General features: G+C 36.6%; 4 protein-coding genes across 4 annotated transcripts; all 4 read right to left on the reverse strand.

Annotated features, from left to right (window-relative positions):
- On the reverse strand, positions 1–8343 carry si:dkey-51a16.9 (RING finger protein 122). The gene is made up of 7 exons (XM_056471157.1): positions 7742–8343; positions 7415–7630; positions 3374–3522; positions 1780–1822; positions 1517–1558; positions 1086–1168; positions 1–723 (listed from the first exon to the last, which is right to left on the reverse strand). Exons 3-7 carry the CDS (start codon positions 3481–3483, stop codon positions 603–605), a joined length of 399 nt encoding a protein of 132 aa, XP_056327132.1. The 5' UTR covers positions 3484–3522; positions 7415–7630; positions 7742–8343; the 3' UTR covers positions 1–602.
- A 4246-nt stretch (positions 8344–12589) lies between these two features.
- On the reverse strand, positions 12590–14131 carry calhm2.1 (calcium homeostasis modulator family member 2, tandem duplicate 1). The gene is made up of 3 exons (XM_056471500.1): positions 13931–14131; positions 13137–13759; positions 12590–13042 (listed from the first exon to the last, which is right to left on the reverse strand). Exons 2-3 carry the CDS (start codon positions 13680–13682, stop codon positions 12656–12658), a joined length of 933 nt encoding a protein of 310 aa, XP_056327475.1. The 5' UTR covers positions 13683–13759; positions 13931–14131; the 3' UTR covers positions 12590–12655.
- A 1734-nt stretch (positions 14132–15865) lies between these two features.
- Positions 15866–16877, reverse strand: LOC130239297 (calcium homeostasis modulator protein 2). Its single transcript, XM_056470392.1, has 2 exons — positions 16332–16877; positions 15866–16249 (listed from the first exon to the last, which is right to left on the reverse strand). Exons 1-2 carry the CDS (start codon positions 16875–16877, stop codon positions 15866–15868), a joined length of 930 nt encoding a protein of 309 aa, XP_056326367.1.
- Positions 16878–20344: 3467 nt separating this feature from the next.
- calhm1a (calcium homeostasis modulator 1a) lies at positions 20345–23402 on the reverse strand. The gene is made up of 2 exons (XM_056471573.1): positions 22854–23402; positions 20345–20836 (listed from the first exon to the last, which is right to left on the reverse strand). The coding sequence occupies exons 1-2, from the start codon at positions 23400–23402 to the stop codon at positions 20345–20347; spliced, it is 1041 nt and encodes a 346-aa protein (XP_056327548.1).
- Positions 23403–23547: the final 145 nt, after the last annotated feature.

Raw genomic sequence — 23547 nt, forward strand, 5'->3', positions numbered from 1 at the left:
TTCCATCACAGAAACTATACATTTTATTGAGAGCCATATATAGTACAAAACATCCACCTTAAATAGCTTAAATAGGCCAAATCTCATTTTTATGTGGTTCTTCTGGACTACATGGGTTCTTATGAGCTCCCTTTAGCACCCAGGACACTTTCATGACTCTTAAACAATGAGCGTCAAACGGCAAAAAATTGGCAAGAGTAAACACAGATGACCACACAGAACCTCAAGCTCCAGACCTGGGTATCTGAGCTGTTCCTGACTTTAGATTCTGACCACAGTGCATCTCAGATGGAGACTATACTGCCCAGATTGGCCAACTCAGACCCCCCGTTTTGTGCCCAATCTGAATATCTTCATCTGTTTGGAGTCCACAAGGCATCGATCTATCTTGCTGAAAGCTACATTATGACCAAGAACACAGCACGAGTTCATGAGTTCAGCTTCACCGCAAAAATCCCACCTCCCCTCCCTCCCCCCATCAGCAGGAGAATTGTATTTGGGACTCTTCTTCAACTGCCTGCTTCAGTAGTGTGGTGATTTAACACTGTTTTTTTAGGTGTGTGATAGCCGGTCTATCTCTGAGAAGAGACGTCCCTCTTCTGTCACACCTCCAGGGGGTTCTGGGGCCCCTCGGCCCCCTGCGGCGGGTCTGGCTGGAGTCTGCAGATGGGTTTGTTGCACATGGGACAGACGCTGCGGATTTCCAGCCACTTCACCAGACACCTGAGTAAAAGACAAGGTGAAAAGTGAAGAGATAGCTGGCTCTATTATGCTTTAGTTATCTATAGACTCCAGTGCTGATATGCATTATGGCCACGTCACAAAATGACAGGCTGAAACAAACAGGCTGACATGAGAATAATACTCATGTTTAAGTCGCAATGCCTTGACAGCTTAATTTGTTTTGTGCTTTTCATTTTTCTTTCAGTGCCTCTAGCAATATTCGGTGTCTCAGGAATCTGCAACTTGATTTCGAAGCAGACTTGTTTTGTGTCAGAGTCAGTGTGAGCAGCATATTTACAGAGTTACAAAATAATAATTAGAAAGATTGGATAGGGTGAGAAGAAGATTGTAAAAGAGCTTACTTCTTGTGAAAGGCATGAGAACACGGGCAAACTCCTAGTTCATCTCGGCTTCGAAATTCCTCCAGGCAAACCGCACAGGTCTGCTGCAGAGTGAAAGAGAAAGAATGAAAAAAAAGAGAGACAGCCGGAGGGCTTTGTTCTCATTTATATTCAGTTACACATCGGGAACAACTCATAGTATTATTACTTCAACTTTGATGGTTGACTGAAAATATAATGAAGGTTGGAGAGGGAAAAGAATCCTCATGTTAGTTACAGAATGGTCAAGTTGCTTTTTATAAAATGGTGATGAAGTAAAAGTCTGCCTGGACCTTCTATCTGTCTGTCATTTTGTTTAGTGTTTCAGTAAAAAAAAAAAGATTATACCAGATTAAAATGACAAAACTTTGTCATTACTTATTGTATTTTTCTATTTGTCTTTGGTTACTTACTCCGAGAAGACTCAACTTTTTCCCTGGGCCTTTTAGAACAACCTGTAAGAAAAAAAGGCATTTAATTGTGTGTGTCTTTTACATTGGTACAAATTTAATTAAAAACTGTTCAAAATAGGTATGTTGTTTTAATTTTACATCAGTGTTATGCTAAATGACAATGTAACATTAATTTAAAATAAAAAAAATTATTAAAACATTAAACTTTTGTTGCATCAAAATGAAAAGATTTGACACACTTTTTGATTAAGGTAATGAATTACCTCATTATATCCATATTGTTCTTGTGTTCCCTGTCGTCTGAGTCTGTGAAATAAAAACATTTGTTGCATACAGCAGTGTTTCTCTTCACTATATCATTTTTCTGCAATGTTCTCTACCTGACTACTTGCACACTGTAAAAAATACAGTAAAAAAAACAGCAGCTGTGGTTGCCAGACATTTACTGTTAAAAACAGTATAATTGTTTTATTATAAACTACCGTATTTCATTAATTTTGTGTTATACACCAAACGCTTTGAAACACTGTTATACAGACAAAACCACAACTATAAGCATTGTGGTGATAAGAAAGTCATATGATGAACCAAAGCTCATCACAAATAACTTATCCACAATCAGATTAAAGCACAATAAATATATAGAATATACCAGGTCAGGGATATTTACTGTAGTATTTTTACAGGTTTTTTTTACCATTGAAATATCAGCCATTACTGTTTTATTATTGCTTTAATAACCCTTATGTACAGTTGCAATCAGAATTATTAAACCCCCAGAATTATTAGCCCTACTGTTTATTTTATTCCTCAATTTCTGTTTAACGGAGAGAAGATTTTTTCAGCACATTTCTAAACATAATAGTTTTAATAACTCATTTCTAATAACTGATTTATTTTATCTTTGCCATGATGACAGTAAATAATATTTTACTAGATATTTTTCAAGACACTTCTATACAGCTTAAAGTGACATTTAAAGGCTTAGCTAGGTTAATTAGCTTAACTAGGCAGGTTAGGGTAATTAGGCAAGTTATTGTATAATGATGGTTTGTTTTGTAGACTATCTAAAAAATATATATCTTAAAGGGGCTAAAAAATATATTGACCCTAAAATGGTTTTTAAAAAATTAAAACTGCTTTTATTCTAGCCGAAATAAAACAAATAAGACTTTCTCCAGAAGAAAAAATATTATCAGACATACTGTGAAAATTTCCTTGCTCTGTTAAACATTATTTGGGAAATATTTAAAAAAAAGAATAAAAAAATTCAAAGGGGGGCTAATAATTTAGATTGCAACTGTATTTTTAATATCTTGGCATTTGTGTTTACCTGTAACAGACAGACAAACAAATAGATGGATGGATAGATAGACAGACAGACAGACAGACAGAGAAATAGATAGATAGACAGACAGACAGAGAAATAGATAGATAGATAGACAGACAGATAGATAGATAGATAGATAGATAGATAGATAGATAGATAGATAGATAGATAGATAGATAGATAGATAGATAGATAGATAGATAGATAGATAGATGCATAGACAGACAGACGGACGGATGGATGGACGGACGGACGGATAGATACAGCTGAAGTCAGCACATTTCTAAACATAATAGTTTTATATTCATAATAGTAACTCATTTCTAATAACTGATTTCTTTTATCTTTGCCATGATGACAGAAAATAATATTTGACAAGATATTTTTCAAGACACTTCTATACAGCTTAAAGTGACATTTAAAGGCTTAACTAGGTTAGTAGGTTAACTAGGCAGGTTGGCAAGTTATTGTGTATATTGAGTGACAGACAGACAGACACACAGCTAGCCAGACAGACAGACCGTTACCTGAACAGGTAGCAACAGAAGATCATGCTCAACATGAAGATGAAGAGGCCGATCCCAAGAATGATGAGATAGACGTTGAGTGGAAGACGACCGGTGATGTCTGTGGTCATTTTGCAGAGTGTGTCTATAGTCTGTGTCACAAATGCATGCTGCAAGAGAACAAACGACACCATGCATTTGTCAAACATACCCTCTAAAGTTTATAATGAGAGTCATGGCATTCATTTTTGGAATAGCATCCGTTTTTGCATCATCTTGTATTATCATAAATAAGAATGCACGATTCAAATGTACTAAAAGCACAACCATTGATTTCGTCACTTATACGTCATGAATCAGTCATGCGAGTAGGTGGCATATTTCTCTCTCTGTCAGACCCTTGAAAGACAACACACATCACTGTGATTCTCATGTGTACGCTTCTCAGTGGCCCCTGCATGCATATTGCATACTGTGAGCCTGCGGACTGTCCTCGTGTTTCTCAACTCCATGTAACACTGCTCTCATTGTTGGACCTCGCCGAGCAGCATGAACTTTTCACTGTAATACATCTTTTAAAAGCGAAAAACAAGCGATGTCACACCGGTGTTGGATCATGTCTCGATTGTCTTTGACAGCTCAGCACAACAGGTTTTTGTTTGAAAGTTCAGTATTTACAGTATAGATTGTACTTGGGATCTTTCCTTCATGAAAATGATGAGGGTAGGATCCAACTTAACAGGGTTCATGTTAAAAAAATGTCACCAAAACAGTACAGCTGTTCAGTTTAATACATGCTCTTTAAATATAACACACAAATATGCTCACGTTAAAAAGCAATGTACAGTAAAAAACATATTCAAGTCTTGTAGAAATCCTCCAAAAGTCCTTGTGGGTATCAAGTTGACTTTTGGGCTTAAGCTACTTCATCACATGTGGGAGTTTTTTCCAGAACAGTGAATATTATTCAGACAACAGCGGATTAACTTATATCCTAAGGCAACATGTTAATTGCAAACTCAACATGATGTTGCAGTGGCTTTAACAGTCATCTTTGAACCCCAAATGATTTAGCTCCCTATAAAATGACAGAATGAATACTGCCCTGGGCTTTCTGGCAAAGTGTTAATGTCTGTCGTACAGTATGACGGGTAATTCTGACCAAACACTGTTAACGTAAATAACAAACATGTGCACTTTATTGTGCAATTCAGTGACTTATTATTAGAATCATTGAGTAACTATTGTCTTCAAAAATAAAGTATTTTTATATTTAACATTATAGTTAATTCGTTTTTTATATATAAATTAATAGTTTTTAATGTAAAAAAAAGTTTTTTTTTGTTTATTTTCAGTTAATGTTTATTTTATCAATATATTTTATAATAACCCTGGAATGAAGTTTTCAGTCATCAGAACGATAAACAATACAGTATAATACATTTCATTTCTTAGCCCCTGTATATTAGTGTGCTGTTTAATTTGCCTTTATTAAGAATCACAGTGCAGCCTCCTAATTAATTGTGATTTTTAAACCTTTATATATCTATATATATATATATATATATATATATATATATATATATATATATATATATATATATTTTTATACAGTTCAGAATAAGTTTTGAATTGAATATTTGTATATACACTGTTTCCCAGTTTTGAGTTGCAGCTGGAAGGGCATCTACTGCGTAAAACATATGCTGGATAAGTTGACGGTTCATTCTGCTGTGGCAACCCCGGATTAATAAAGGTACTAAACTGAAAAGAAAATGAATGAATGAATATATACACTGTAAAAAAAATCCTGGTTGCCTTACATTTTTCAGCTGAATCATGTTAACTCATTTTATGTTGAACCAACTTAAAACAGCTTGCTTAACTTATAAAAATTCAAAAAATGATTAACTTAGTTTAATAAGTTACAAAGAACTAAAAGCATATGTTGTCAAGACTAATTGATCATATATTTTTTACAGTGTAGAATTGTTTATTTATTACATATATTCCTTACTCTCTGTCACTTAAGGAAACACAAGTAGCCATATGCTAATACGCTTCCCATGTGTGTAGAATCATGTTTGCAAATTTAATTTGAAGTAACAGCAAAATGCGAAGTCTTGTCTTTAATAATTATATTAAATGTATGTAAAATCTCATGCAGTTTGATGCAATTACTAATAAAGATTTCAGTATTGAAACTAAGGCTGAACAATATGTCGTTTAAGTAGGGCTGGACCGATAAATTATATTATATCAAATCGCGATAAAATATATGTCAATAATAATGATAAACTCTGGACTTTTTTAGATTATAATGATCTAAGAGCCAATAACATGTTCAACTATGAATTTAAAAGTGTGTTGATATTAGAGATGTATCAAATTTTCAGCCACCAAAAATTTATTGGACAAAAATGTGTTATGCCATTTAATAGACCGTCAGATTTTTGTGGCTTCAGTCATTGTTGTGGAACTCTTTTAAATCTGGAAGCAACAACTGGTATCGAAATGTAAACCGTTATGGTTCATTATGGAAAATAATTATCAAGATTGCATTTTTGCCATATCGCCCAGCCCTACTGTAAGTGTGAGCATCGATATCCCTGTGTGTGTATCTACAATAGTCACATCGTAGGATTGGATTATTTATTGAAGATTAAAAGATAAAGAGGGCGACGCAGTGGTGCAGTGGGTAGTGCTGTCTCCTCACAGCAAGAAGGTCGCTGGTTCGAGCCTCGGCTGGGTCAGTTGGCGTTTCTGTGTGGAGTTTGCATGTTCTCCCTGCGTTCGCGTGGGTTTCCTCCGGGTATTCTGGTTTCCCCCAAAGTCCAAAGACATGCAGTACAAATGAATTGGGTAGGCTAAATTGTCCGTAGTGTATGAGTGTGAGTGAGTGTGTGTGGATGTTTCCCAGTGATGGGTTGTGGCTGGAAGAGCATCCGCTGCGTAATGTCGCTGTGGCGACCCCTAATTAATAAAGGGACTAAGCCGAAAAGAAAATGAATGAATGAATAGAAGATAAAGATGTTGTTATTTTTTAAACAATACAACAATGACCACGTAATTTACATTATTTTCTGTACTTGAATACTGTTATTCTCCTTGGAAACCCATAATGCACTGTTTGTTTAGTTATTTTGCTTGTAATTTATTGTATTTCAAGCAGATGCACTGCATAGAAAAAGGCTTGATCGTCTTAGTCAATCTAAAGATTGAAATCTTTCCAAATAAACCTATTCAAATTGAAATTATATTCATATCGCAATATATATTGCAGGAAAACAAAATATCCCCATGTCAGATTTTCCAATACCGTGCCCTAATTGAAACCTATAGCTTAACTATAGCTAGACTACAACTTTCAACTGTTTCAGGAAAAAATCATTGCTGTTTTAGGGCCAGTAGTTCCTAATGGAGTGACAAGTACATTATAAAGAGTTTATCAATGATTTAAACACTATTCAGAACTATTTAAACACTGTGTTTCAGCATTTCACTCCCTTTAGATGCACGTAAAAAACTCAATATCCTATTATCTGACCATTCTTTCTCAGCAAATTATAAGAGAGCGAGAGAGAACATTTGGCAGCGAGATTGAAGCCTGGCCAATTGTCTGTGCGCAAGACAAACACGAGTGGTGCGCCCTTTCTGCCATAAAGCCACCATCTGGTCCATCTATGAGGGTTTGAGGGGGAGGCAGGAGATGGGAAGGCCTCACCAGCTCAGTCAGGAAGCACCATTTGGGGCGAAAACAATAATAACCAACCTCGGGGGTTGAATCCTGCCAAACAACCACACAATAGACACAGACACAAAGTGTGTCTCTTCAACTTCAGGTCATGGCAGAAAGCGAGTGCCAATAGGGAGAAAGGTTAAAAGGCTTGGGTTTTCAGGTGCTAGTAATTTAAGGAGGATTTCGGTTAAACATTGATAGGAAGCCAGTGGGAGGGTCGAGGGCTCTGTGAATAACACATGGTTAGGGAGCCGTTCGGATTATGTTGCAACTAGAAATGAAGGGAGGAAGAAGAGGAGGAGGGGGTTATGAATCATACTCACCGTTACACCACTGGATAGGTGCAAGATTGCTCCACTATACTAGATGATCCTGCAAGTTGTGTCCGAAGAGACAGTGTTGAAACCAGGCCAAAGGAGTGGGATGATCCCCTCACTCAATAATATAAGTTTGCACTCCCAAAACTCCCACCATAAGAGCATGAGTTTGAATCTTCAACGCCTCTGGTTAACACATTACCATCACCCACCAGCGCCTCACTGGGAAATGGAAGAAGGCAGAGTGATTTTGTTTTCTTTGTGTTGAAACTCACAAAGCCAAGTCAGTCATTGTCGAGACCTGTGTAAACACGGGCAGATATCAACACCTACTTCTTGATATCTCAAATGCTTTGTGCAGCCACAGGCGAGGTTGAAAACCAAGCGCTCTGTTTTTCCAGCATCGCGATCCAAACTGCAGCAGAGAATACGAAAGATTGGCAGTGTGGTTTCACGTCAACAACGGATCACGCTTGACGTGAAGTTGCTGTCATTGGCGGTTTTCATTTTGCACCTCTCTGTGGAGTCACGATAACAAAACAGTGAGAGAGAAAATGCACATTGTCTACAAGGCTCACCCCTTCCTCTATTGTCGTCAGCCACTTTCCTCTATAGTCTTCTTGCTCAAGATTCTCACCCTCACGTTAGAGTCAACCGTTTTCCCCGGTAACAAAGGAGGAGGAAGAGCAGTGGCAGTACAGCCGTGGTGAAAGCAGCCCATTCAAAGCTGTGTCTTCCTCACACCATCTGCTCTGCTGAGACACAAAAGGATAAAATTCATTTTCCAGACAAAGTGATAGGATTCCAGTGCGTTTCCTGTCGTCTTTTCCAGCAGCTCTGTCTCCACGTAATGGTGCCGATGACTTCTCTCTTGCTCAGTTTGTAAACAGATCTGTGCTCATGTGATTCGCTGTCTGGATCACAGCTCTCCTTTCACCCGCCCCCTCCTCGCTCTCCCCCTCTCCCTTTCTATCCTACACTCTCTCTCTCTCTCTTTCTCTCTATTCCTCCTACTTTTCTCCAGCTGACGGCTATTAGGAGGTGACAGTGGCCAGGCGAGCAGACAGCAGGCCGAGTCTGAGTTTCTCTGATGAGGCTCTTTGGATAGACAGGGCTGGGAGGGGAATGAGGGTTGATTCACTTTGCTTGACAGGCAGTCACGAAAACAGCAAGAGACAAGAGAGGGGAAACAGTCAGAGAGCAAAGGGAATAATCGGATAGAAAAGAGCAGAACAGAATTGGAGGATGTTTTGTTAGCAACGCTGCCAATGAGAATGGAAAAAAAACCTAAATATGTGACACAAGCAGTGATGTCAGTGCTTTCGTCACACAGGGAAAAAAAATAATGAATACAGTGGAAAAAATAGATCAAGGTAATTCCATAGTTTTGGTCAACAGATTTTGTGGGTGTCTTTGGGGAAATGTGCAACTAGAAATTCTCGTTATATCAGTGCTTAATTAAAAGGTGTTTTGATAAATCTCCCTGCAGTGAAATTGAGCAATCAATTCATATGTGGCGTTGTGTTAAAACCACAAAAATGATCTGTCAGTTTGAAAGTCGGTGAAAGTGAAAGGTGACAATAGGATTTAAAAGGAATATGACCTTAGATTTACAAACCTCCATCAATAAAGTCTTAATATAAATCATTCTTTATGAAAATGATCAAATATTTGAAATTGTAAATATTATTTGAATACCATTGTGCTAAAATGTGCTATTTTATTGTTTTCTTTCTTTGTCCAGGGTTTTAGTTTCTATAGCATTGTGTCATGGCTTGCAAGAACAACAATAACCATTTCATACACTAAAATTAAAATCATGTTAAATCTAATATAGGTGTTATTATTGAAAATTTGTATTTTATTACTTATAAATTGCTACACTGTTAAAAAATGCTGGGTTCCACAAAATTTTTTCATGTTGTCCCAACACAAATCGATTAAGTTCACTTATTAGTTTTTACAAATAGTGGATTGAGTCCAAAAAAGTGAATTTGAACATAAAGTAATTACGTTGTCTCCACAAAAACTTATGAATCGTGTTGTTTGAACTCAGTTTTAAATAAATAGTAGCAAAAGTAATTTTTTGAGTGTATTATTATACATTATGCCACAAATGTTGCTCATTTAGCTTTACTAAAGTAGTAGTAGTAGTAAACTGTATTGTCCTTGACAGGATATTTTTATGGGCATCACCATATTGCTGCAGACATTTCATAAAAAAAAAAAACAATAAAAACAATACAAACTACAGTAGTTACAATAATTTTATGCTAATTAAGAGAAACTCTTGTTAAATAAACCCATTGAAATTGGTACAAAGGACTTCTTATATCGGTTTAACCTACACTTAGGGACTCTCTATCTCCTACCAGAGGGAAGCAGTTCATAATGTGAAAACAAAAAAGGAGTTGGAATATTTAGAATCCTTTCCACCTGATTAAGGACACAATTCTCATATACTTATATATAACTTAAGGATTAAAAAAATCTTGCGCAACAGTTTTCCAAACTGTAATATTCCATGAATACATTACCATATAATGCTTTATTTTCTTCTCATTGAGCAAATTATGCTCTCCTGTGAATTTTTGATACACATTTAGGATTTTAAATTTTACATTTGCTTCAAATACAGTGGATGTAAATCAGCTCTCAGTAAAATGCCTGTTTACACCAAAGGAGAAGTTCATGACAAAATCATTCCAAATTAAAAAAAGAAGAACACCACAGCACCACACTTATAGCAATAACAGCACAAAGGAATGGCATTGAAAAAATCAACCCAGGCTCATTATGATTACATATTGGGTATGCATTTTTGAAGAGGGCAACATACGTCCCATGAGACCGCTGTGTATGGTTTCTGATATTTCATACTTCTCTCGCAAGTGCCATTTGCGCTTGCTCTTTTCGTGTAAATCAACCAGTGTGACTGACTGACTGTCTGACCGATACCCCCACCCACCCCATCCCTAAACCCAACCGATAGTGTTTTAAAAGCACCAAAAAAGCCCTCGCAGCAGCCTGATTTTTGCCACATTCTCACCCTGTTATTTACTTGTTTGTTTTAATTTTTTGGCTTTTGTTTTTGTCTTACCTGCATTCTGGAACCGCTCCGCTCTGTGTCTCAAATCCTCCAATGTATGCAATGAGCCACAGGACATCGTAACAGCATAAAAGCTGTCCATACAGAGGTAAACGGTCAGCTGGTAAGCACGATAGGAAATGGCATCATACCGCCCCATAGCATTCACTTTAAAAATGAAATGCAGCCACACGTACTTCTAGCTACATAATTTGCAATCTCCAGAAATGTATATAGGGCTAAACGTTTTCAGAATGAGCCTATGTTGGAAAAAGTAGTTTTAAAGCAGTCAAATCCATCATCCACTGATGATTGCGAGCATTTAAAGAAACAGATGACAAAAATAAACAGAACCGTGTACTGCACTCTTCTACTGTACTCTACACTCAATAAAGCTATCTTTATAGTCATCACACATGGTGCAAAACAGGTCTTATCTGGGCATGTGATTAAATATCATGAAAGGATCCACTTTATCTCATCAACAAACATTGAGTGTTCCACAGGGATCAGTACTCTGACCACTTTTATTTTCCACCAACTAATTTATCATTTCATCATCTCTCATAGTATCTTTCTAATGTCAATTTTAGGTACTAATCCTCTATTTATCCACCCTCTGACAACCAGGTACCCTCACAAATCACTGCATGCTTGGCAATCATCTCTGTCTGGATGAACGCCCATCATCTGAAGCTGAAATGATCAAAAACCAAGCTGTTGTTCAATCAAGCCAGGAAGCGTCCTTGCCAAGGCCTTGTCATTTCAATAGACAAGTCGGCCATCTCATCCACACAGAAAGCAAAATATCTTTGTGTCAAACTGGACAATGACCTGTTAGCCAAAAACCTCATACTAACCACAGATTCCTCCTATAGAACAGTGGCACAGGCTGCTCTCATAACCCTTGCAACTACCTCCTGGCAAGCATCCCAGCATGTGCAATCAAACCTCTGTAGCTCAGCTTATATTAAAACTTCTCAAGTCATATCTATGCCTCGTCTCATGCAAGACTTCCTATCCTTGCTAAAATCAAGCTCAAAGCAATTTCCTAGCATTTAAAGCTATCAGCGTTAATGCATTCCTCCACAATTTTAGAGAACAGTTCTTACAGGAACCACTTTTCTGATGAACGTTTTACCTTTTTCTACTACAATACCACTTGTTTGTAGGTGTAGGCTGTGTAGAATCTGCATTTAGGTTTAGTAATAGCCCTATTTGTGGGCGGCGCGGTGGCGCAGTGAGTAGCGCTGTTGCCCCATATCAAGAAGGCCGCTGGTTCGAGCCCTGACAGGGTCAGTTGGCATTTCTGTGTGGAGTTGCATGTTCTCCTCGTGTTCGTGTGAGTTCCTCCACAAGTCCAAAGACATGCGCTATAGCTGAATTGGGTAAGCTAAATTGTCCGTAGTGTATGTGTGTATGTCCTGGTCCTCCAGGTTGGGGGTTGAGCGTTAGGCTAACAACCCACCTTGTAAATATTAGATTTTACAAAACACCAACATGGAGCCGCTAATAATAAACTTCGATATAAACGACCCTGGGAGTAAGAGTAATAGCCTAATTTGTACGTAAAGCACTTTACTTATAGCATATAGCTTCAATAATTGCATGCCTGCCATCTGTTAATCACAATGGTCTCATGTTTATCCCTAACACACTTTTGTTGGTAATTATGCATATAAGCATCTGCTAAATATCTTCTTGATATTATTACAGTCAGTGTTAATAATGTCATTTGAACAGTTCTTTCACTTCCACACTTTTGATTTGCTTGGCATACTTGTATCAAAGAAGTTTTGGTAGGCATTTAGTCATTCGATTGACACTAATTTGTCTTTATTGCTTAGCAAAACATAACAAGAGATAATTTCAACCTGAGAGTACATCGTGTATCTTAAAACAGATGCAAAATAGTTTCTTGTACATTATAAAAATGACCATTTGAGCTGCCAATTCCCTACCTACAAAGATAAACGCTAATAAAAACAAGAAAACCCTTCAGTACATAATCAAAGTAGAAATCTCAATGACATACACAAACATGTTTCCCATAAAGAGAACAAAAAAATTAAGAATACAGATACATAAAAATGAAACTGTATAAAACTGTATAATAAAAAGAGGCATCCCATTTCCTCCAACAAACTTTCTTATAAGCTTTAACAGTCCCCAAAATCTTTTGAATACATGTCCCATTTGTTTAAGCGACTGTACAAGGGAGTATTTTCGACCTCTCTGTACAAGCAAACACCTGTGACGCGGTTCCACTCCAGTCTGGGAATGACGCTCTTGATGCCATTACAAGTTGCAAGAACCTCCTTCTCCTCATTTTCCAAAGCCACAAAGCCAAAGAAGTTCTTGACACATTCAGCTGCATGGTATTTAGCATGTATTTCAGCTGTACGCTGGAAAATAGCTCGTTCGTTGGAACGATATTGAGTCCAGTATGCCTCCTGGTGATAGCCAAGCGTAGAGCAGCAGCTTTTTAGACAGAGGAGCAGAAAGACAGAAAGCGAAACAATTCCAACCAGCAACCATCCCAACAGCTAGAAGAGAGAGAGAGAGAAAACAAAAGTTATGCATATACCATTAAAAAGACAATTATACAAAGTATTGATTCAATCAAGGAGTGATTTGTACCTGGGATTCATATTGTAGCTGGCGTTCAATCACTTTAATGTAAATAGTATAAGGATCAGGTACATCCTTACATGGAAACTGGGCCATGATTTCTGCAGTCTTTGTAGTTATAGGGAAATTATCCAATGTAGAGGGGTCTACAAACTCACTGAAAGCACACACATACGCCTCCCCTCTCAGGAGAGAAATAACAGACCAAGTGATGGGGGCAACAATGGCTCTGCCCATGATGGATCCCATCAGAACAGAAGCAGCAGTCAGCGTTAATTTCCGGCATCCTCTGGTGTGACATTCAGACACCAAGTCCCAGGTACTTCGATTGAGTATCAACCCAATGACGAAGAAAGCCAGGGCTGGTACACCGATGGCTGCCATGCCGTACATGTAATTCTTCTTCGGCGCACATGGGCAGTTAAATGCAAAAATGTTGTATGCTGTCTGACTGGCCACCGTCCCTAATGCAATCAGACCGTTGAAGATCATGACATCCTTACTCTTGAAGAAGAGTGAAACAAATTTGAAGTTTTCTGATATGAGAGCAGCCATCTTGTCCTGATTTCCTCAATGGGAATTAATTCTGATTAATCAACGCCTTTCGGAGAATCTTTAAATTGAGGCAGACTCTAAATGTAAAGACAAACAAACAGAGAGAGAACGTGTAGAAGTCAGAGCATTCTGATTCAGCTCAATTTCATGCAAAATAGCTCTATGAACAAAGTTTGTCTGGGCATGCCTCAGCACGGCACAGCGCTCGAATTAGAAACAGTAAACAGTTCCGAAAGGGAAAGACTTACATTCCATTGCAATGAGGTACCAACAGTCTTGCTGAACATCCACAAAGTTTTACAAACGTGTACAACCAAATGCAGGCAACTAAAAAAGAAGTCTTTAAAACAAATGAGTTTTCTGTAGGTAAGCTTTCTGTTTGCTTATGTTTTGGTGAAGTCCCTCCTTCGCTCTGTCTATTGTGTGCATGCGGCACTGAATCACCAGCGGGAACCACATCTGGTTTCAGCCCCAGCGGAAAGTATGAGCATTTAACTCAAACAGGCTGGGTAACATCATAAATTAAATCTCCTCTTATCCAACAACACAAGTCTTGTCACGATTATGTCTTTTTCCCATAATTAGTGAATCTACAAACATATAATTGGGGGAAAAAAAACAAATTAAACAAAGATCAAGGTATTTTTATAGGCTAGGCCACACCTCCAAACATTTTTAAACACAGAAAGGCTCTTCAAAATGGTACAGACTGAAATATTTGAGCTTTTGAAAATAAATATAAATACATGAAACCTCTAGCATACAATATAATATATTAATATAGCAATAATAAGTAACAGCCTAAGTAAAAATAATAAGTTAAAAATAATTAAGTAATTTGGAAGTTATTTATTTATGTATTTATTTATTTATTTAACCACAGCATGGTGTAAATCTTGGAACTAAACCTTGGCCTAATATTTCTATATTTCAAAACATTATTTGATCCTTTCTTGTCATAAAAACATCACTGCTTATTAATTAGTTTGTCAGAATTGGTGTGCAATTAAATCACACACATTAGTCGTAAAACTATGGAAAACGAATATAGTAAGTAACGTTCCTTTCAGGCAAAATTTGAAGTTACCTTCTGCCAAAAGCGAAGAAACCCCAAGGAATAACCTGAATGGTTGATGCTCTAAATATTAATTCATATATCGCCACCATATCATCAATTTTCAGCGTTATTTCGCCGTTTAAAAGTCAATTTTCTGTTGTAAAGCAACAAATGAAGCACTGTTTGCACAGTCATGCAAATCAAGCAGTGGCGAATTCACTGGCCATGAGTTAAATATGGTTACTCCCGACTGCGGATTCTTTTTGAATCTCGATTTTGCCTGACAAAACTCGGGGAGCTACCGCAGATGCAAGCGTCACAAGCACAGAGCAGTCACGGGTGACGAAACAGTGTTTAATCGTTTTGCTAGTGTTAATAGCCGCCAGTCAATCCCTTCACAATTTGTTTTGTATGACGTTATAATATTAGACGGGTCTCCTCGACAGCAGACATCACGTCTAGAGCAAATCTAGGTGAGTTTAAGTAAATTATTTAGTGCCACCCAAGTTGTTATGCTAATAACCCAAATGTTATGCTAATAGGCTACATAGAGTGAAAGTGCACATTCCCCAGTGGAGACCCCAGATTAATAAAGGGACTAAGCTGATAAAAAATGAATGAATGATTGAAAATCGAAACGGCTTGTCCTTAAAATCAACCGTGGAAGGCCACCCAAAAACATGCCAATATCGTAAGTTGTAGCACAGTAATAAAATGCCAGACAAGTTTGATCTCGATCCATAAGCCATCATCATTGCAAAAGAAAACATACCTAAGGGCACTGTCTTGTATCTTTGCTTCGCTAGTTGTGGTTAAGTTTTTAAGTATTTTTTTGCAGTAATAAGTCATACTTTAGCATTGAATATAAGATTTTAAATTAAAATCAGATTGCATGTATATTAACAGTTTTGATGTATTATCATTATTTCTGAAAATCAACAATTTTTATTACATTAAAAAAAGAATCAAAAATTGTATACCATTTTTAATTATACTTTTTAAATTATTGTATTTTATAAAATGTTCTAGTCTGTGGCACAAATTTCATGGGCGTTTCTTAATACCAAAGATATGACTTTTTGGGTGTGTATATTGTTCATTAATTGAACAGCAATTTGTCAATTACTTAACAGTCATGCTCATTTGTGTACATGGCCCATTTGCTTAAGCGACTGTACAAGGGAGCGTCATCGACCTCTCTGTACAAATAAACACCCGTGACGCGGTTCCACTCCAGTCTGGGAATGACGCTCTTGATGCCTTTGCAATCTGCAAAAAACTGCTTCTCCTGACTTTCCAGGGCCACAAACCCAAAGAAACTCTTGACATTTTCAGCTGCATGGTATTTAGCATGTACTTCAGCTGTACGCTGGAAAAGAGCTCGTTCGCTGGAGCAGTATTCAGACCAGTACGCCTCCTGATGATAGCCAAGAGGAGAGAAGCAAGTTTTCAAGCAGAGAACCAGAAAGACAGAGAGCGAGATGAGTCCCACTAGCAACCATCCCAACAGCTAGATGAAGAAAAGAAATAAAAATGAGATGTGCATATCACAAGTATGAAGTATTCATCCGAATAAGTACTGAAAAAAGTACCTGAGATTCATACTTCAGCTGGCGTTGAACAACTCCTGTGTAGTTTATGAACAAAACAGGCGTACTGTTACATGGAAACCGGGCCATGATCTCAGGACCAGGAGAAGCTGAAGTGAAATTGACCAAGGATGAGAAGTTCAGGAACTCGCTGAAAGCACACACATACGCCTCCCCTCTTAGAAGCGAAATCACAGTCCATGTGATGGGGGCAGCAATTGCTCTGCCCACGATGGATCCCAACAGAACAAACGCAGCAGTCGGCGATAATTTCCTGCATCTTCTTGTGCGGCACTCTGACACAACGTCCCAGGTGTTTTGATTCATCATTACTCCAATGACGAAGAAAGCTAGGGCTGGTACACCGATGGCTGCCAGACCGTACAGGTAATTCTTCTGTGGTGAACATGGACAGTTAAAAGCTAAGATGTTGTATGCTGTCTGACCAGCCACTGTTCCTAAACCTATGACGGTGTTCAAGATCGTTGCATCCTTATTCTTGATGTAAATTGCAATACATTTGAAGTATTCTGCTATAAACACAGACATTGTATGTTTATAGAGGTGGAACTCAGTTTCTTTTTGCTGATGGTGATTGTTGTCTCTTTAAATTAAAGCAAAAAAACCCTGACAAAAAGATATATGAGAATAAGTGAAATCAGAACAGCTTCATTATACAAAATCTAGTTACAGAGAAATAGAAAGTCATATAAAAACAACTGCTTTATAAGACAAGCTTTCGTTTCTTCGAGCCTTAATACATAAATTACACTGAACTATGAACCAATAAGTTGTATTATTTCTTAAATAAACACTTACATTTCATTGTCAGGTGGTACAAATGGTCCCACAAAGATGATTTACAACCAGAAGCAGATTGTAAACAAAACAGCAACAACAAGATACCTATATGTAGCTGTATTTGTTGTGTTAAAGAAGTGAGATCCTTCCCTCGCTTTGTCTGTTGTGTTTTTATAGCAGTGAATCACCATCAGCAATTACAATCTGGTTTCGGCCCTAAATGGATCTAATAGGCATTTAAATAAAACAGGTTGTGCTACAGTAATTGAGTACAATCACAAAAAAAAAACAACATTTCTATTATAAACTCTTGTCTTCAAAGTGAAATGTCAGCAGATAAGACTATTAGATCTTGCAGAAAATAACAATATAGCGATATAAAAGTCATATATGTAAGAACAAAAACTATTTAAAGCTTATCAAATAATACTTATCATATTCTACTGTGAAATTCTATGTATAAACATCCAATATATTGTTAAAAATAGGGACATTTTGCATTGTTTCCGTTACATGACGTTATATAAGCCTTGAAGTTGAACTAGGTGTGTTTAAAATAAAGGGTGACAAACAAAATTGGAATAATGAAATGGATCCCCCGTCACACACCGCAAATGAGATGTTCAGTCACACCTATTGTTCCTTCAAAGATACTGGTTTTCATTTTTTTGACTCAAAAGCCCTTCATTGTCTACAGCAATGTAGTACACCTGGCAGCCTGACCTTTTATAGGGAACCCATTGAAATACTCATCAGTAGGGCCAGACAAAATCTGCAGACATTTTTTGCTATTTTTGCACTGAATTTTGTAAAACATCTGCGGATTTATGCTGAATGATTTTAGGAGTATCATAACTAAAATCTTAAAATATGAAATAAAAAAAAATTAATTTGTAACTTTTATTTCATGTTTACAATGCAAAGCCAATAAGATTTGATTGGTAAGCAATGCAAGTCTCTCATATATCTACTAAAACACAGAAAATATTACTTACAAACTGTATTGTAAATACATTTTAATATTACTGATATTATATCAATAATATTAGTGAAATTAATTTAAAAACTGAATACATATAAATTTACACACATTTACACAAGTAAATACATAGACTCCATGATGGGCTAAAAATCTGCGGATTTCTGCGGACGCAGATTATGTGTGAGCGTGAGCCTACTCATCGGAAAACCCCTGGAGTGTTACTGGGGTTATTACATGACTTTTGAAGATTTATGAAAAATATAAAGTTATATTGTAATCAAAGCAAATAAAGCTACCATATGTGGTTCTTCACCCAGAAATAAAGCAGAGATGCCCAAACTAGGGCCCTGCGGGTCAAAGTTGGCCCATTCTAACCTTTGAGTTGGTCCACTATCAAAGAGAGAAAAAGAATGATGGGGGTGGTTGAAGGAAATATCTTTGACAGAGATTGTAATTTTGAATTTAATGTAACCTTTTGTTTGTTTGTTTGTTTGTTTGTTTAGTAATTTCTTTTTGTTTTGTAAATTACTCTGATTTTTAAAAATGTAAATACTGTCACCTGACGGATATCAGGCACAGCACAAGCCATTGGCGAGCAGATCAAGGCAAAGGCAGGTGCAGCTTAGTGTATTACGCATTGAACTCCATTATACTAATGGGATTATTTATGTTTTTACTTTAATAAATTCATTAAACATTTTTTAAAAATTAGTTCATATCAAAAAATGTAGTTAGTTAATGTCATTTAAAGCAATATTTTTTAGTTACACTGTAAAACCTAACAGTCAAAATCACTAAATGAAATAAGTTAGTTTAACTTATATTTTTTTAAAAGGTTACTTTGAATGAAAAAGAATTATGGTAACTCATTAATGGATTATATTAAACAGAACTCAAAATGAGTGAGTTATGAATTAATTGATTATATTTTTTGTGGTAACTGTAAAACTAGGAGCAATACCAAACCTTTCAAGTAGCTAGTTGTTTGGACTTTGTTGAACTTATAGCGATTTGATAACTGAACTTAAAATGTTTAAGTTACTAATACTCTAAAAGTTGACAATTCAAATTATCAACACAAATAATATATGTGTATATGACTATATAGTCAAAGTCATATAGTTTTCAGTACTCAACCCATATTGTTTCAGAACTTAAATGGTTTACCGCAATCAATTTCCTCAAACAGTTTGAGTTACTTATCGGGTTTTACAGTGTATATTAGGAAATAAATTAGGAAATTACTCATGGAAACTGATGTAACACAGTTTGATATATTTACCTTTGGCTCACAGCTCTCAATCAAGTTTGGTTTTAGGTCCTTCATAAGAAAATGTTTGGTCACCCCTGCTATTAAGGGTTAAAACCGGGTTTTAAAACTTATTTTGTCTTGTTTACTGAGGCCCTCTAGTGGACACCATACCCCTGGTTAGAAATAAACACTTTAAAGTCACATTGAAATAAAATGATCTCTTTTTATTAAAATTGCAGCATTTATAATAAGTTATTAGTGTGCGAAATAAGTGAATATTTTTAATTCATGACAAAATACCCCCACAATCTAGAAAATAACCTAGATTTTTAAAATCAAAGAGATTGGTCAAACCTTGAAATGAATGTTCTACTGCCTTAAAAGCATAAGTAAACTCGACTAAACATGAAGATAACTCATAAACAGTCAAGACAGTGAATTACTTTAATTTTAGAAACAAAACTTGAGTTCCAAATCATCTTCCAAATGACCTACGCTATCTTTAATATGTTCTTAGGTTATGTCTGACAGATTAGATAAACAAACTTCTCATTAATCCTAATGTATATTTAGTTAAATTTAGCTATAATTTAAATTTCATTCATTCATTCATTTTTCTTAGGCTTAGTCCCTTTATTCACCAGGGGTCACCACAGCGGAATGAACCACCAACTTAAATTTAGTTCGATTTAATTTGTTGCAAAAGAGAAATAAAAAGTGGTATACTCATCATATCATCATCAAGATCATCATAATCATTTTATCATTATTATTATAACTTTGGTCACACCTTTAACAAGTTACTAAGCTCATTTTATTCTATTATTTATGCTCTCGTTTATGGAAATAAACAATATGTTTACAATAGGAGGTCACATGAATGGTTGAGTCACATGAAAAGTCATGTAATAAATACAATAGCAGACAGAACTATCTTCACAGTGAAGCGCTTCATTCAGTTTTTAAAATACTACCATTAAGTCAGACTTTGGAATAATACACCACAGCTTTTTTTTTGGTATGGCGCTCATCAGTGAGACTGTGGGTATCTAAGTGTGCATGTCCATTCATTTCTTCAGTGCGTTTATTCAGCAGCAGTGCAGGTTTACATGTATGCCAGTTCCAGAGCACTTTGTTCATGTCGCCTTCTTTTCGGATCCCAAGAAGCCTCTCCTCGTCACTCTTCTGTTTTTCTCCATCGTCATCTTTATTACCTTTCCCTTTCTTTCCAGGGGGCTGTGGAAGCTGTGGAACAATTTCTCCACTGATGCTCTCGAAGTATTGCTGTATGCAGACCTTGGCGAAGCTCTTGGCGTGCTCTTTGCACGTTTCGTCGAATAGTTTGCGCTCTGTGTCAATGTAATGCGACCAGTATTTGGTTTTAAGAAAAGCAGCTTGGGTAAAACAAGGTCTTATTGCCCTTACCAAAAAGGCTACGAGTGTTATAACCATCAAAAAAGTCCACCCGCATGCCTAAAGAAAATGAAAACACAACAGATTAGTGTGTTACATAATTTCTCTAGTCAATTCTGTAATCTTTTGTAAATGTAAAGATAATCCTGTAAATGTACAAGATTGTAGCATGGTCCTAGCGTACTTGATTGTCAAGTAGCTATAGACTGAGCACATAATGCACATCAGCATGACGCCACCATTTTTATCAAAAGTAGATTTTGTAGTTTAAATAAAGAGGATAACAGTATCTTCAAAACTTGAACTTTCAGAATGCCAAAAAAAGATTGTATTAATAATCACAGCCATATATATCACCCTGCTGCCCACTGAAACTAAGCAGGGCTGAACCCGGTTAGTACCTGGTTAGACCTCTTGGGAAAACTAGATTGCTGTTACTGTGGTGTTAGTGAGGCCAACAGGGGGGCGCTCAACCTGCGGTCTATGTATGTCCTAATGCCCCAGTATAGTGATGGGGACACTATACTGTCAGTGAGCACTGTCTTTTCTAAGAGATGTTAAATCGAGATCCTGACTCTCAGTGGTTGTTAAACATTGTGTAAACCCCGGTGTTCTGGCTAAATTCCGTCTATCAGCCGTTACCCTTCAAGGCCTCCCAATTATCCACCTTTATAAAATTGGCTGTATTACTGTCTCTTCTCTCCACCTGCAGCTGGAGTGAGCACACTGGCGCTGTTGTCCTGTGGCTGCCATCGCATCATCTAGGTGGATGCTGCACACTGGTGGTGGTGTGGAGAGACCCCTCACGCTATTCTAAAGCACTTTGTGTGCACTTAAGTGCACTTTATAAATGCACATTACTGCGTTACTGATCTTTACTCATCTGTTTTTCTCTGTGGAGCATGTTAAAACTTTACCAAGGGCAGATTTGATAATAATTTGTAATATTGTGATCCTTACTTATCAAAACTGCCAAGCAGGCATAAGCAGATCATAAAATGAAAACAGGTACATATGCATGTTTAACCTCAGGCTCAGCGTGTGAAATTTTCTACATGAACATTTCTCTGTATATTTAATAAGGTAAGCAGTGAGGCAGTTTATTATTTTCTGTTGCTAAACAATTTTATTATGCAAATCATTTTATTTTCTCTATAGTTAAATAGATTGTTATTTTTAATAGTTTATTATTAATCAATCTTCTATACTTCTGCTGAAACCATTTTATTATTCTTTTATATATATTTTGAACATATTATGTTTATATATTTGTAAATATTGTGTTTAACTGAATTGTATTGAAATACTTACCCATGATGCTTTACATAAAACAATCTACCAATTCGACATTTATTGTAAGCATCATACCAAAAAAAGCTTGCACTAACTGCCCATCTGAAATACACTGAAAGCAGTGCAAATGGCATGAGTTGTTCTTGTGTAAAAAATACATGCATGATTTTCAATAAACTTTTAAAATGTTCATGTAGACATAATCTGCTAATTTCAATACATTTTATTGATCCATTCTTTTTATTTGGATTTTATCTGGATTATTTGTTTAATTGATTAATTCATTAATGAAAATTTGATAATTTACTCACTCTCAAGACCATTCAAAATAGGTTTTTTTTTTAGGAAAAAAAGAAGCTGAAACGGAAGAAGCTGAAACTGGCCATTGGTTGTTAAAGTTGTTTTGCCTTTTTTTTATTCTCAAAGTAATGGTAGCCTTTTACTGACACTTTGAATTACCAAAGTCTAATATATATATATATATATATATATTTGTAAATGTGATTTACCTCATAGCTGGTTGGCCTAATGGCTGATAGCACTTTAACTTTAACTTTGAAGTCCCTTTATGAACAAAAAAGAAGCAGCAAAACCAGCAGGCAGGAATACATTCAATAATGCCGCATTCGAAGAACAGGCAATTAATGAATCACAATCAATTACAGGGCGTGCGCTTTTCAAGATCAAAACTGAAACATTGCATCACCCAGCGTTAAGCTTAATATTACTATTTGAAACGAAATAATCAAAATTTAGAAATGAAGTTGTGAAATAATCCAATTACCTGTGACAAACAGCGAATATACCTAGTGGCCGCTTCTCTGGAAATAATCTCATGCTCCTCAAATATGTCTTTACATGGAATCTTTGCTTGTATTTTCAGAAGCTCTTTTTGGGATAAGCTTTGATAGCTCTCGTTGAGGAACTCGGATAAATCCGCCGTGGGGCTGAAGGCGCACAAAAAGCTCTTGCCGTCCATTAAAGTCACGGCTATCCATACAGCCGGAGCGATGAGAGCGCGCTGCGTCATAGAGCTGAACATATAGCGCAAAACCGCCGGATCTTTGCTGCGCTTTCCAACGGGTCTCTTCCATTCTTCAGTTAACACTGATATGTTATTGTTCATTACATATCCAAGTAAGAAGAACCATATTGGCGGAACGATGAGAATGCCTATCCCATAGGCATAATTGTAGTCTGGAAGGCAAGGGCATGTAAACTCAAATGAGGAATACATCTGAGCACTTGCCAGAGCCATGATGCCACAGATGCCATTCATGAAGGACTCTTGGTTGGCTTGCAAAAACTGGACCATTATCCGAAACTTATCCATTTTTAAAACGGGATTTCACCTTTTAAAACAAAAAAGTACAATGTTATACACTTGTTACAGTTGAGGAACAATACATAATAGATTGTACTGCAATAATCAAAAACTTACTCTGCCTTGTCAGAGAGAAAAGAGAGAAAGGCTGCTG

This window comes from Danio aesculapii, chromosome 13 (genome assembly GCF_903798145.1).
Source record: "Danio aesculapii chromosome 13, fDanAes4.1, whole genome shotgun sequence".
Classification (NCBI taxonomy): Eukaryota; Metazoa; Chordata; class Actinopteri; order Cypriniformes; family Danionidae; genus Danio; species Danio aesculapii.